Raw genomic sequence first — 15,723 nt, forward strand, 5'->3', positions numbered from 1 at the left:
ATTAGCTTCTTGTTTATAATCTCTAGTCTTATAGAATTTCCTAGAGGCATTGAGATAGGTCAGGTAGCTTGCTCAAGATCCCATCATTCACATATATCATAGTCAGAATTCAACTCTAAGTTTTCCTTCCTTTGAGGCCAGATCTCTCTCCATTACATCACTATGTCATACTGATTCTCAAATCTGTATATTTCACCTAGTCCTAGTCTCACTCCTGAATTCCAATCCCAAGTCAGCATCCATCAGATATCTCTGCCTGAATCAAAAGGTATCTCATACTTAACATGTCCAAAAGAGAATATATCAACTTTACCCCTAAACTCATCCCTGCTAAAAATTTCTCTTTTCATTCTAAGAACCCCGCCATTCTTTTAGTCCCTCAGGCTCAGAACCATGGTCATCTCGCTGTGTTCCTCCCATATTCCTGCTCTCCTTCCCTCCCTTCAATATTGAAAATGTATTCTTTGTCAAATCTTCTATATTCTGCTTTCATAATCATTGCCACATTGGTCCTCACCTCTCCAAAAACCACCACTTCCTTTTAGGGCATGTTTCTCCTCTCATTTGTACTATTGCAGTAGCCTCTTTATTGGTCTCCCTTGTATCCACTTTCTTCCATTTGCAACCCTTCTCTTATATAAGAATCTTTCTAAGGTGAAAGTCTAATCCTATAACTCCCAGGTCAAGAATTTTACCTGATTCCCTAGTGTCTGTAGAATAATATAAGAACTTTTCAGATTGGCAACTAATGCCCTTCATAATCTGATTTCAATTTATGTTTCAGTCAATTAATAAGTATTTATTAAGTACTTAATATGTGTCAGGAACTTATTCTAGCCACTGGACACCAATACAAAAATAAGAACTTTCACTCCAGACTTAGTCAGTATTGTTTTCTTTCATATCCTTCATGTTCCAGTAAAGTGGATAGAAGACTGTTTTCCCTATACCTCTTTGACCTTGTAAAGTCTGTCCCCCATGGCTAGAATGTTCTCTTTCCTCCTCTGTACCTCTTAGAAGCCAAAGCTTCCTTCAAGACTCAAAGGAAGTCCCATTTCCTACAGGAAACATTTCATGTTCCTCCCAGGTGATTTTGTCAGTAGAATATAAGTTCCTCAAGGGCTGGGGCTGTTATTCTTGTCTTTGTATCCTCAATGCCAAGGGCAGTGATTTAGTCATGTTTGGTGCCTAATAAATACTTGTTGCACTCCTACTATGCCATTTTTAAGCTGGTGATTTATTCAATGACAGCTCACTTATATATCATATTATGTACATTATTTCATTTGATCTTCATAACCACCCTGGGACATGGTTATGGTATGGTCATGATTACTCTTGTTTTACAGAGATGTAAAGGGACTTGTCCAAGATCATACAGTTAATAAGTTGCAGAAGCTGAGAAGTACCTACATCCTGTATTTCCAAATCCAATGATCTCTCCTTATAGCACACTGTCTCCATTTATTATAATTATTTAAATTCTTACTTTCTGTCTTAGTTACAAGTCTAGGGCTAGACAATTGAGGTTAAGTAACTTGCCTAGGATCACATAGCTAGGAAGAGTCTGAGGCCAGATTTGAACCTTTCTGTTCAAACTGTGCCTCCTAATTGCCCCATACTGCTTCCATTTATAAGATTGTTTCTGTGGAGGCAAATCCCACCCTGTTTAATCTAACTGCAGTTATTTTCCCCTAACGCAAATAAAGACTAAAAATATGTCTGTATTTGGAATGCTAGGGTGTCCCAAATTTGACAGTTCATTAGGAAAACCTGGTAGGTCATCTTGCTTTTGTAGGGTAGCCCTGGATGTAGGGAATGTGACCATGCTATCCATGAAGCTAAACCTATTGAGTATTAATTATCTGGATGTAGTCTTTCTCTTTAGTTTCAGTTGTGCATCATGAGCTGCCTCTGGAAAGAAATGCCTAACAGAATTCATTATCTTTTCCCCAAGGCACACTCATCTTTCCCTCTTTCTGTCTTGGGCACCATTATCCTTCCTGTAACTTCACTCAGTGCTAACATTTAACTCTTCACCCTCATCATTGTTACCTAACCAGTCAAAATCTTGTCTTCATCAATATTTCGTTTTTATGTCCTCTCCACTCTGTTCACATAGCCACTCCCCTAAATTAGGCCCTCCTTGTCTCTTGCCTGGATTCTCACCTTAGTCTCTTTTTATTCTAATGAAGTTTCCATATAGCTACTACCTTCTCAGGCCTAAGGACTGTGTTTTGCCTTTTTTCCTATGCTCAGCACTAAGAAAGTTCCTGGCACATAGTAGGTACTTAATGCTTATTATTATTATTATTATTATTATTAATGCTTATCATTATGTGAGCTCATTTACTGACAAAGTGATTTTCCTAAAGCTTCCCTTCCCCACTTTAATAAATTCTAGTGGCTTCCTAATATCTCTAGGATCAAATATAAATTTGTGTGGCATTTAAAGATCTCATAATCTGCCCTTTTCCTACTTTCATGGTCTTCTTACATATTATTTCCCTCCACAACTTTGCCCTCTAGCCATAATTGCCCTCCTTGCTATTCCTCATACTCGGTACTCTTATCTTTCATCTCCCATCTTGGTCTTGGCTATTCTCCATGCCTAGAATTCAGTCTCTCCTTATCATTTCTTCTCAGAGTCCCTGGTATCCTTCCAGACACAACTGAGGTACTGTTTTCTAGTTTTTCCCAGCTACTAGAACCTTTGCCCCAAACTACTTCACATTCAATATTTGAATGTATTAAGTAGCTACTTCACACACACACAGACATACATACATAGAAACACACACACACACACACACACACACACACACAGAGTCTCCCTGATACAATTTCTTTATGTTCCTTAGCTGCTAATGCTGTTGTATCTACTTATATTTGTAGATGCTTTATAATAAGTACATAGTCGCATTGAGGGTAGGGACTGTTTCATTTTTGGCTTTGTTTTCAAAGGACCTGATACATAGTAGGTGCTTAATAAATCCTTGGTGATTGATTGCCTGGAGTTTTTTGTTTGTTTGTTTGTTTTGTTTTGTTTTTAATTTTCAAAGCAAACCTTTTGGGTCATCTGAGGCAAAAAATAGGTTTAGGGTCAAATAGCATCAGATTATACAGACTGTAACTGAAGTCACAGACCAAAGTAGCAAGGATTTATCAAGTACCAGTTTCATTCCAGGCATTGTGTGGCTTGCTGAGGATACAAAGTCAAAGGTGAAACTTTAGTCCCTGGCCTCAAGTAGCATACAAGAAGTAGCTATCTATCTGAGAAGATAACATGTAAACAGAGAAGCATATACAAATAAATACCCATCAGTATGAGGCAAGGGAAGTAGCTGGCACTAGCAGCTGGGGGAATCGGGAAAGGTCATATGTGGGAGGCGGCATCTGAACTAACTTTGGAAGAAAACAGGCATTTGTCAGAGACTAGAGCTGTTACCCTCCCACAACTTTCCTCTCCAAGGGTCCTCAACTAGACTTCCAAGTAGATGATAGTAAAAAGGCACCCTTGAGCCCTAATGTCATCTTTTCAAAGGAAGAAAGATGATGGTTGAGACATATTTAGAGGAATTCTTTTAGATGTGATGTAAGCCCACTCCCAAAAGGCTGAATAGATATGCCATATACCTCTTTTAAAACACATAAAAGCCAAAGGGACAATGACTGCATAATTTCACAATATGAACTCAAGTCAATTTGAACAAGTTTGGATGAACATTTTTTTAAGATATGGTGTAAAGGGAATTTTTTTTTTTTTTGCGGCAATATGTTGAATAAGATAGTTATTGAGGTCCCATCCGACTCAGAAGTTTCATGATAATCACTGATGCTTTTTAGGTCTGTTCTATATGCAAGACACTAAGTTTTGCTAGAGCCTAGGCCTTGACTCTCTTCTATCTCCATTTAATGTCTTTTCTGCTTGAATGCTCATCATGTCCTCTTCATGAGAAACTTGGATTCCACTTCTGGATTCTCAAGCTCTGATAGGTGAGGGTTTACATGATCTTACTAGTACTCAGGCATCTATGCTACATCCTGGTCATCTCAATATCATATAGTTTTAGGTACTACCACTCTTCCCCACCCCTTTCCAACTCATTTTTTAAAATAATATTTTATTTCCCCCTCCCAAGAACATATAAAAACCACTTTTAACATTCTTTAAAAATTTTTTTTTTCTTCTACATTCTCCCTTCCTCCCAATTTTCTTCCCCCATTCTCTCCCCATCCACCCACCCCCAAGTAGTAAGTTTATCTTTATGTATTGTCTTCACTGCTTAGGCTGCAAGCTTCTTAAGGAGAGGGACTTCACTAACCTCACTGCTTAGCACAGGATCTGACGCACAGAAAACAATAGATGTTCCTTCTGTCTGTCTATTCCAAAAGCTAGGCAAGGAGGAACAACTCATAAAAAAAAATAATTAGTTGTTTTAAAGGTACCTATACTTATTGTATCCAGAAAAATACAACAGGTTAGTAAATATAATATAATCTGAGAAAAGAGAACACACACTTAACTAGAGGAATCAGGAAAAATTGGAACAAGAAGTGACAAGAGGGACGAATCTTGAAGGAAGGTGAAACAGTGTTTTTGTCACAGTATTATTTTCTCAAATAATATAACTACTATGTTGTGTAAAACTGCAATCTTTTTACATAAAAAAAGGGCCCTCATACAATCAAAGTGAAGAACCACTCTCCTGACAGGTATATAATTCTAGGGAATGGTGATACCTTGATGGTGGTCTGGTGATCTTGTGGTCCTGAACAAAAAGGTTTCCTATAACAAACAAATCAATCAATAAGTATTTTGTGAATTATTATATATTACACTTTCCACCCTTGTCCTTTCTCCTTGTCCCCCTCCCCCACTTCTTCTCCATGTATATCAACTTGTAAAATGATTGAAAGGGAGCTCGGGTTTAGAGTTTTGTTAAAATAATAATAATTGCTAAGATAATGTGAGCTTAGGAATTTTAAACCATTCTTCCAGACCTTACTGGCAATTTACTGATGACAGAATACCAACTTACCTTTGTTCTCTGATTCATTATTCTAAATAGATTTCAGTGAGTGAAAGGCCTCCTTGAGAGAGATTGACACTTGATTATATTAACTCTTGAAATTTCAGAATCTCACTCAATTAGGCAAAGCATAAAATGATATGGAACAGGAACTAGAAAGTTATGCAAATATATTTTTCCAGAAATGAATCTTCTTTTTGTAGACTTTAGAGTGGCTTTTCCTCCAACATTAGCAAATGTTGCTTGAAAAGAATCATTATTATTATTATATGTAACCTTCTTTGTCAGAAAAGATGTGATCATCTTACCTTAAAAAACTGTGTGTTGTAGCTGTTGTTACAGTATGATCAATGGAAGCAGATGCACATTGGGATAGGTTTCCATATGGTATCCCAGATGTGCAGCCTCTGTTTATGAAAGAATTATTGTAACTTTCAGAATAAAGACAGCAGATAAATATATGTTGCAATCACAGGAGAACACATCTAACAATCAGATTTTGGGAGAGGGGACCAAGCATATTTTGTTTGTATTTTAAAATCAAACACAAAATAGCAGATTTTATTAGGGTTTTTTTTTTAAGTAACAACTCTAATTGGCAAAAGACCATAATAATGTATTTCTTAATGCTGCCTAATTGCCTTTACAAAATCATCCCATAAAAATACTCATTATAAACATGGCATACAAAAAATGTCATTCATTAACTTGGAAATAAAATTATAATTACAATTATAAGGCTTTGAGGCGGTTCCGTTAAGAGGGCTTGCATGCTAATTGCAGAGTTTAAGGTTGCTAATTTAATAGTAGACCTAAACACGGTGTCAACAGAAGAGTTTAAAAGGCTAGGGCAGATTTAAATCTGCAGGAATCATGTTGGATAGGAAAGTAAAGTTGAGAGGTTTTTGTCTTTTTTTTTTAACTTTTGTAAATGGGAGTGGGTAGGAAAGAGAGGCACAAGGTGTGTGGGATCCGTTCCCTGGCAATCTCAGCCTTAGTTTAGGGGACCTCGAAGTGGCATAGGTACTAGAAAGGGGTTGGGGGGGGGGGATTGTGAAGCAGAGCTGAGAGTTCCGGAGGTGTGGGTGGAGGCGGGGCGGGGCGGGGCGGGGCAGAGAGGGGCAAGGCGCAAGGCAAGGCGGGGTGGGGCGGGGCGGGGCGGGCCAGAATGGACCTGGGAGGGAGGAGGATAAAGGGTGGGGTCGTGCTCGGCAGGCAGTACACGCAAGCGGATATGCGCGAGGGGGGAGGTGGCCCATCTTGTATTCACCAGCCCATCTCTTCTGCAGAAGCAACTGCAGCGTCCCTTTCCCCTGCAGCAGCGCGGCCGCCATTGGCTCCTCGGTGACACGTGACAATTGGAGCCTTTTCTGTGTCTTTTCTCGCCCATCTGTGTGCAGGGCACTGATAGGCCAGGCTGATGCGCAGGCAATTTATCTTCCTGATCTCCCACTGAGTCAGGGAGCTCTCCTGTCACCAGTATTGATTTCAGAGGATGGACTAAATTTCCTAGGATTTCCATTAAGAATTAAGAAAAAAGCTCTAAGCACGCAGGGTAGCCAGACAGACATGGATATGAGATGGCACTGTGAAACCTCGCAGGTAGCTTCTTCTATCACAGCCGATACTGAGCACAGACTTAGCACTGCAGCATGCAGGGTTTAAATACCATTAGTCTAAGAACAATAATAATAATAACAAAAGTCATTTGGACCAATTACTTAAACGAATTTTAAAATATAGAATACTATATCTCCTTGGAGATTGCATGGCATTGAGATTAAGATCAAATTTATGCACGCTATATGTGAAATCAAAAAAGCTTTTGAAAATTAATTTTTTTTCAAAGAAAAGAACTCTTTAAACCCTGGGCATGATTGCTTATATTTTTCATTTGCTGCTTTTGTGAGCATCAGAGTTTCGTTAGCATGCTTGTGGCAAGAGCAACAAGATTTTATATATATTATATATAGTTTATATATATTCTACCTCTGTATATAACTGTGTATATACGTATATGTGTGTTGAGTTGACCCAAGTAAAAGCATGAATAAAGGCTGCTTCCATTACTTGACTGGATGCTGTATTGTAATGGCATAGTGATGTTTTTGTTTGGAGATGTTTAGATCCTGACCATGCATGCTTTTATGGCACAGTGGGGTTTTTCTTTGAGAATTTGTAGAGCTGGGATATCTGAGTTAAATGCATGTGTGGTGGAATAGAAAATGTCTTAACAGTGAATGGCAACATTTGATTAACAAATGAAATTATTTCATGTTTATTGAATTTTTAGCATTAATTCTGATCAGGGGGCAGGGGAGAAAGAAATAATCTACATGTCTGTGAGGATGAAATTATTGTGTGTATGTGTATTTTAAAATTATGTTTGCTTGTTTAATTCAGATGTGTAAAGCAAGACTTGAATTTTTAAAATCTCCCCAACAAGGAATTTTTACGAATCCTTCATTTTAACCAATTAGAGAGTATGTTCTAAAAAAGATGGGTGTATGAGAAAAAAAATATATATATATATATATACATGTTTGTTTCTAGGTGTATGATTTGTTTGGGGAACATTTTGATATCCTTCTTGGTGGTCCTTAATCTTCTTTCTAAGAGCAAAAATGGCTTGGCATTTTAACATTTGCATGGCCCTCGGGAATTAGAGCTGGCAGAAGCCAAGAGTATTACCAGATGGGACAGGCATGCTCTGACAGTGAGTAGAGAGAGACAATAGGTGGGGGAGGAGCAGATGGATGGGGTGGGGAGGGGAAGAAGAAAAGCTCATTCTGGAGAGGAAGGGTGATGGGGGCTTGACAGGGAAGATAACTGTAACCTCAGTTCTTTAAAAAAAATTTTTTCTTCCTTGAATTAGAAGACAGACTGCAAAGGCTATTGTGACAATCTGTTTTTCTTTAAATTAGTTGGTAAAGATAATTGGAATTTAGGAAGGGAAATGTGAATTTGACTTGCCTTGGCAAATATGAACAATACCTAGCATGATGCTTTTTTTATAGTGTTAGGATTATGAAAGGTTAAGTATGGAATAAAATGTAAAGGTATATTAATTTTTGAGACACTAGTATCTAAATATGGATGACAGAACAGTGGCTATGTTTCTAGCATTTGTGGATCTGAATGTCAAAACTCAGTTGTTTTGGCCATTGATAGATTTTAAAAAGTAAGGTTTTCCTAACCTTGTTGCTATGTATGTTTTCATTGTCTAAAATGATATATTGTCCTGTGAATCTGTTACTCATTTTTCATTTTTGACTTTTAATACAGGTTCATTTCTAGAATAGAATTTTCTCATATTCCTTTCTCTCAGCATTTTGCTTTTTTTTTTTTTTAAGGAGTGGGGTATGGCTGTTGACCCTGGCTCTGGTCCAACCCAAAACCCTCAGTGAAATGAGTTTCCCAGCATCTTCCATCAACAGCCCTGCACATCACCCAGGCAGCCAGGGAATTGTACACAGCTGACAGCTTTTGCCTGGAAAGGGCTTAAGGGCTGAGCCAGCATGGAAATCAGTTTGTTTCTTAACACCCTAATATTAATAATCCTTTCAGGTCAACACAGAAGTAGTCAGGGGTTTCAGCTTTTTCCAAGTGAAGCTAGACTGTAGTGAAACACAGCAGTCATGGTGTAGAAGTGTCACTGAACTGAATCAAGAATATCAAAAAATCAAACAAATCAGACATTCAGAATTCCAAATGTCATTTTAAGGAGTACACAATTTCTAGCTTAGTAGTTCAACCACCAAGAACTTGCTGGTAGAATTTAGTTGAGAGCTTCTATATAGCACCCTCCTCTTTTTGATGCATTTGATTGACTTTTCTAATTTTCATTGTATTGGAATATATTCTTAGTTAATGTCAATATTCTTAAAACTATTGGAAGTGGAATCAGTGATGAAGTAAAACCATTTACTCAAAACATTTATTTGGCTTCCAGGAGCCAAAGAACTTAGATAATTTCTAGTTACTTCCTTATCTGTAATTATCCTCCCTCCTTCCTTCCTTCCTTCCTTCCTTCCTTCTTTCCTTCCTTCCTTCCTTCCTTCCTTCCTTCCTTCCTTCCTTCCTTCCTTCCTTCCTTCCTTCCTTCCTTCCTTCCTTCCTTCCTTCCTTCCTTCCTTCCTTCCTTCCTTCCTTCCTTCCTTCCTTCCTTCCTTCCTTCCTTCCCCTCTTCCTCCCTTCCTTCTTCTTTTGGAGAACCTCTGGATCCAATATGAAGAACTTCTAAAAGCAAGAAAAGTGGCTACTTGTCTACTCATCTGAACAACCTAATGAGGTGAGGTTCCTTTAGGGACCCTCAGAAAACAATCTCCTGAAATTCCAAGGAGAAACAAATCCTGTAGGCAGTACTTTGGAAAGTCATTTGTGTTTTGGGAATCTGAGTAATGCTGATGAAGCATAGTAGCAGTATAGTCAAGCTGTGGTGAGAAGCTTGTTTTCTTCTTTTATTTTCCATTGACTATGCACAATTGAGGTATCCTAAGAGGTTGATACTCAGATTATGTTTAGGGTCAAAACCAAAAGGACTTGAGGGAAAGAGCCTAGAGAGTTGTATAAAGAGCTTCCATTTTTCAATTTGGGCTCAAGTGCCAAGAAAATATATCAAACCACTAGAGAAATGCTAATATGTTAGTTAAATAATTAGTTATATTACATTGCATATTAACGATATGTTGGGTGCTTATGGTGAAATGTCACTATGATTGCATATGCTACTTTAATTTCTGAAATGAGCTCATCTTATAGCATCTGGGTGCATTTACTGACTGAAAGTACCATCAATTAACAACATGATGAATACAGTAGTCAGAATAGTAATTGGTGGGAAATTCCCTTTTAGCTAACATTGTTTAAGCTTTATAACAGGAAAAGCTTTTGGTCACTACTTCTAAGAGAGAAAGTGCTTTGGGAGTTTGTGATGAGTTTAAATGTTTCCTGGGCTAAGCTTTCACACTCTCCTTTTAGACATTCTTTCTTCCTTCTCACAGTCTTCATCTACTAATTTTAAAATGCAGCCTTTACCACAGTGCAAAGATATATTGACTCACCTTCCCTTACTAATGCCATTGTACTCATCTGTAATATGGAGGCTAAGTGATATTTTCTCTAGCTCTGAGTCCTAGAATTAATTTCATTTTAATATATTGCTATTTGGGTTTGCCTTGTATGTATTACATTATTATTATTATTATTTTTGTATTTCCTTTCAAAGATTGATAATGTTCACCATAAATTTGACTTTTCTCTCATGGTAGATACACTTGATGGTTGATCTTTCAATCTGTTCCTGTCTTTTCTTGTCAATATGGTGACAAAAGTTTGAATCTAGTATTTTGGTTTATCTCTGGGTGATCTCTCATTGCATAAAGTAATTAGGTGAGAATCTATGGACTCTTCCTGGACTTGTAGATGATTGGTCAAAATTCAAGAAAGTAAGAGGCCTGAAATGTATAAACTACCAAATTTTCTCTTCCTCTTCTTTTCTTTTTTCTCTTCTCTTCTTTTCTTTCTTTCTTTTTCTTTCTTGCTTTCTTTCTTGCTTACTTCTTTCCTTCCTCTATCCCTCCCTCCATCCCTTTCCTTCCTACCTTCCTTCCTTCCTTATTATTTTTGCCATTCCGCTGTTTATGCATTTTTCTTTTTTAAAAGGCCAGTTGACATTGAAGACTTTATCAACCCATCAAATTATTGCTTTTCCATAAAATGACTGGCTTGAAGTAACTTAAAACTACTTCTGATATATGCATTCTTTAAGTGTTGGAAAATGTAAGTGGGGATTGGCAGGTATATTTTTTAAGCCTATTAAATTAGTTTTAAGCAGCTCTTGTGATAAATAATTTAGTTGATCTTTTTAAAAAAAGAGCTTAAAGAAATGCTATTTTAGTTTTATGTCTTTTCTCTGACATAGTTCATATTGTAATGCTTTTTATGTTATAAGACCTCATTTTTTTTGTCACTGAGAACCTAAAACATGAGACTCACACAAATGACATTTTAGCAAAGATCAATCCCAGTTACTAAAATAAATCAGTTCTGAAGACTATAAGCCTTCACCTTGGTTCCTGCTGCTTTTTGTTAATACTTTTATAGGTTTTGTAGGGTGCTCCAATCTTGGCTGTAAGCTTACTTAAGCTTTTTGACAAAAAATAAAAAAAGGATAAAATAAGTTCACAAGTGAGATTTACTGGTAAATTCATGGACATGATAGAGACTTCAAAAATATGGGTATCTACCTTTATCCAATCATCAGATTCAAGTTTCTCAAAATTGAAAGGGCTACTGGAGCATAGTCTCAGGGAGGTTATACCTCAATACTTTTAAAGATAACATCAATGTGGGTACTCCCTGTGGTTCACTACTCCTCCCACCTTAGCAGACAGTCTTCATGAAGGGCTGCTGTGGCCAAAAAAACTAATCACCTGCTGACTGACCTTCTGCTGCTGCTGAGTCATAGATGTTAAGAGGAAATCATTTATTTGGGGCAAGGATAGTATATGAAACAGAACCATAGAGAGAATTTATTTTCAAAATAAAGTTTAAAAGTAATGCGTATGTACAGTGATTACTAGCACAGTGATGGCAGTTGTTAATAGCACCAAAAAAGTGCATGTTGTTTATAGCCAACACAATAAGGACTTTAAAAAAATTATTTACTTAAAATTGTCTATGTTCTGGGTAATACTGGGATATCCAAAAAATTCAGGACTCCTGGTGCCCCCACACCTCAATCCTCTTTTCATGGGAGACTTAAAAAAATCAATTCACTCACATAATGTTGGATATTATGCTGTTTCTATTTTTGCCTTACCCAGTATTAAGCTCCATGAGAGCAGGACTGTTGTCTAAATTTTGTATTTAACCTATCCTCTAGTATAGTGCTCTCCATAGACAGTAGGAGTAGGTATTTAATAAAAGCTTCTTTAATGAATCTTCCGTTTGCTTTGTGGATTTTCAAAACTGAAAAAAAAAAAAACTCCAATGGGTAATCTTCCAGATACTAGATATAGTTGGGATTCATAGAGTAATTTTAGGACTTCTCCAGGAAATATAAAATAATTTTAATGACTTGAGAAAGCTGTATTTATGTGTTACTTTAGGTTTGGGGATGGGAACAATTATATATCTATATCTATATATAATTTATCTGCAGTGCTTACAGTTAATCTATGCATATCTACTGAGAAGTTCACTTTTTACTCTTCAGTTAACACAGTACCGTCTACAAAGGTACTGAATGAAGGATGCTTAATAAATATTTATTGACAAGCACCATGTTAGACACAGTCATTTTGCTGTGGGACATAGAAGAAAGTGAGATAACACCTACTTCCTAAAATCATTTTACTCTCTTATAGAGGAGACAAGATGAACACCCTTAGAACTACTAAATTAAAAGAAAAAACAGTCACATGCAAATCTACATAAATCTCATTAGATTTTGAGTGCCTACTGTGTGACCATCAATAAGAATTCATACTTTAGAGTTTAGAGAAAGGAAAGACAAGAAGGCATAGAGATCATGGGATTTAGAACAGGTAGGAACTTTATGGGACCTGTGGTCTAGTTTCCCCATTTTATGGATGAGAAAACTGAGGTGCCAAGTAATTTTCCCAAGGTCACCCAGCAAACAAAATGGAGCTGATATTTAACCCATGTCCTCTCTAAAACTATACTTTCAGCTATATCAATCTGAATAATTACCTATTTCAAGAGTATTTCCAAAGTTTTCCTGTTATGTCTTGAAGAACTATTTGCCTTCAGCATCTACATATACATTCTTATGAAAATGAAACAAAAAAACTTGAGTATGTATATACTATATGTGTATGTATATGTTTGTATGTGTGCATAGAATAATGGAGAGAGTACAGGACTTGCAGTTAGAACATCTTGTGTTCAAATCCTGTCCAAAATACTAACTGTATATCCTTAGGCAGTGATACAGTGGATAAAGTGCTGGTTTTGAAATCAAGAAGACCCATTTTCCTGAGTTTGAATCTGACATCAGACACTTAATGGCTGTGTGACCCTTAGGCAAGTTACTTAACCCTTTCTTCTTACTTTCCTCATCTATAAAATGAGCTCGAGACCATTCCAATAATTTTGCCAAGAAAACCTCAAATAGGGTAATAAAGAGTGGACTGCAACATTTGACCGATTTATTTACTAGGCAATTTATTTACTCTCTCTCAGGTTCCTCATCTTTAAAAAGGGTATATTGTTAATAGCACCTATTTCACAGGATATTATGGAAAGTGCTTTGTAAACTTTAAAGTAATATGTAAATGCTAGTTATAATCTCTTTTTTAAAAATTTTGTATTTTCCCCAATTGCATAGAAATATAATTTTTAACATTTGTTATCTGACATTTTGCAATTTAAATTCTCTTCCTCCCTTCTCCCTTCCCCGAGGCAGCAAGCAGTATCATGTTATACATGTGCTATCATGCAATACATTCTAATATTTTAAAGAGTTTTTTAATGTTAGTAAAGGTTTCAGTTCTTAACACAATAATTTGAATGGTATGGTTTGGACTTCACCAGTTAAAATTACTTCTTTCCACTGTGAAGTAAAACATAAAATACTGTTTTGCCTCCAAGGAACGGTGATCTTTGCCCTTCTATTGGAAAGCACCCTCTCTATGAATGCCTAAAATAGCTAAGAAAATCCTTCCCCATCTAATTATCACTATAAAGTCGAAAGCCCTCACTTTGGTCCCCAGAGCATGTCAATTACTTGGTTGAATTCCGGCTGGCCTTTGGTGAATGTAACTTAATATAAAATGCCTGTGTTTCTAGAGTTGTTCCAGCCTTGACCTTTAGCAAGTACATCATAAAGCAAATAAATCCTTGAGAGAACTAATCATCAGTAAATACTTGTTTTGCTAACTCTTGCTCTTTGTGGTCTCTATGCCTCGAAGGCATTTGTGACTGGGCACCTTTACTTTTAAAGGTTGAAAATGAAATCAGTTAACCAAATATAACAACTAAGCTAGATTTAGATAGTCAATTAGCAACCAAGAGCCTTAGGGTAAGATCTCAGAATGTAGTTGTCAAATTTCCAAATGACTTTTTCTATAAACCATCAAAATCCATACTTTAGTTTTCTTATTCTCATTACTTTTTGTGCGAATAAGCTACAAGTAGATATGCTAGATGTCTTCAAGCTCTCTCTGTCCTTCCAGATCAACTTTTCATATCAAACAATCCAGAAATTTAATCTCCCTTTTTTTGTACTCAACTATGGAAGTTCTTTCTTGGTACTCCCAGTCCCTATAGTTTCCCTCCTGTTCATAGGACCCTGCCCCACCTCCTTTGGATTTAGAAAAAGACATTCTAAATCACGAAATGTTCATTTAGTTTCCTGTGGAGTGCTTTAAAAGGAGGCTGTCCTGGGCTGATGAATTCCCTTCATGTCCAGTAAAACTAGCCATCTTGGTGTTCTGCAAGACATTCTATCTCCTATCCCTATGTTTTTGTATACACTATTCCCTCATGCCTGGTGTACATTCTCTCAACTTCATATTATTGCCATAATGGTACATGTAAAATGAGAGGGTTGGTGACCTCCACAGTCCCTTCTCTGACTAATTATGTGATCCTAGGATGAGCTGTGAAGTGAGATGGAACTATAATGATTACATAGAAAAAGCTTGAATTCATTGACCCTTATTGAGTGATTAGGTTTACTTGCTGGATCTTAGATCCAGGATAATTATCACACACTAAGCAGCTGGTACCTACAGAATTTCAATTTGAACAGAATGCTATTCAAATAGCAACAAGTCATAAAGTCTTACTCATGGTGCATTTCCTCATCTATGCAATGACAGATTAGACTACCTAAAGAAGGCTAAGGTTCCTTCCAGTTCTAACCTTCTGTGAGTTTTCATTGTGACTTCTGGAAGGTGAATGGAGAGATACAGTGAACAGGAAAAAAATTAGGAACAACCTACTGCTTCCCATTTCCCCCCTTAGCTTAGAGAACATCTCCCTCTCAATTGGAGTATCCCTTCATGTTTTTGTAACAAATCCTGTTCTCAAGGTCTGATAAACTCGTTCATTATGTTTATAATATTAGTGCCATGTTCCCCAGGGTTATTTACATTTTAATGGTTGATAGAGAGGGCAGCTGGGTAGCTCAGTGGATTGAAAGCCAGGCCTAGAGATGGGAGTTCCTAGGTTCAAATCTCACCTCAGATACTTCCCAGCTGTGTGACCCTGGGCAAGTCACTTGACCCCCATTTCCTAGCCCTTACCATTCTTCTGCCTTGGAGCCAATACACAGTATTGACTTCAAGACAGAAGGTAAAGGTTTAAAAAAAAAAACAGTTGATAGAGCCATCAATCAAAAAGTTCAGTGAACAGGGGGCTAATCCCAGTACTTCCAACATTTCACATAGGAAGGCATATGATGAACCCTTGTAAGACTGACCTGCTGGAAATCTTTATAAGCCCTAATCTTCATTGTTGGAAGGAATAACCCCAGCAGTGATAACAAAGAACCATCAAATTATCAAAGTATCCATTCCAATGGTAAATTATTTTTCTACCTTATGAACAATGAAAATAAGGCATTTAAATTTGAAATCTGTTGTATATTTTTATTCACTTAAATAAGTTGTTATTACTCACTCCTCCATCATTTTTTTTGTCTTTGTGATTTCATCTGTAA

The 15,723-nt window shown here is 36.9% G+C and overlaps 1 protein-coding gene across 50 annotated transcripts in view; it reads left to right on the forward strand.

Annotated features, from left to right (window-relative positions):
• The window catches only part of NRXN1 (neurexin 1), a 1,454,617-nt gene that overhangs the window by 1,357,048 nt on the left and 81,846 nt on the right, over positions 1 to 15,723 (forward strand). For 2 of the 50 annotated variants that reach the window (XM_016428659.2, XM_056823838.1), the window contains exon 1: positions 6,236 to 6,635. The exons of the other annotated variants lie outside the window; for them this stretch is intronic. In XM_016428659.2, coding sequence (XP_016284145.1) covers positions 6,603 to 6,635 — 33 coding nt within the window. In that variant the 5' untranslated portion in view covers positions 6,236 to 6,602. Of the gene's footprint in view, positions 1 to 6,235; positions 6,636 to 15,723 lie in introns of those variants that run through there. 50 annotated transcript variants of the gene reach the window in all.

This window comes from Monodelphis domestica, chromosome 1 (assembly GCF_027887165.1).
Source record: "Monodelphis domestica isolate mMonDom1 chromosome 1, mMonDom1.pri, whole genome shotgun sequence".
NCBI classification, from domain to species: Eukaryota; Metazoa; Chordata; class Mammalia; order Didelphimorphia; family Didelphidae; genus Monodelphis; species Monodelphis domestica.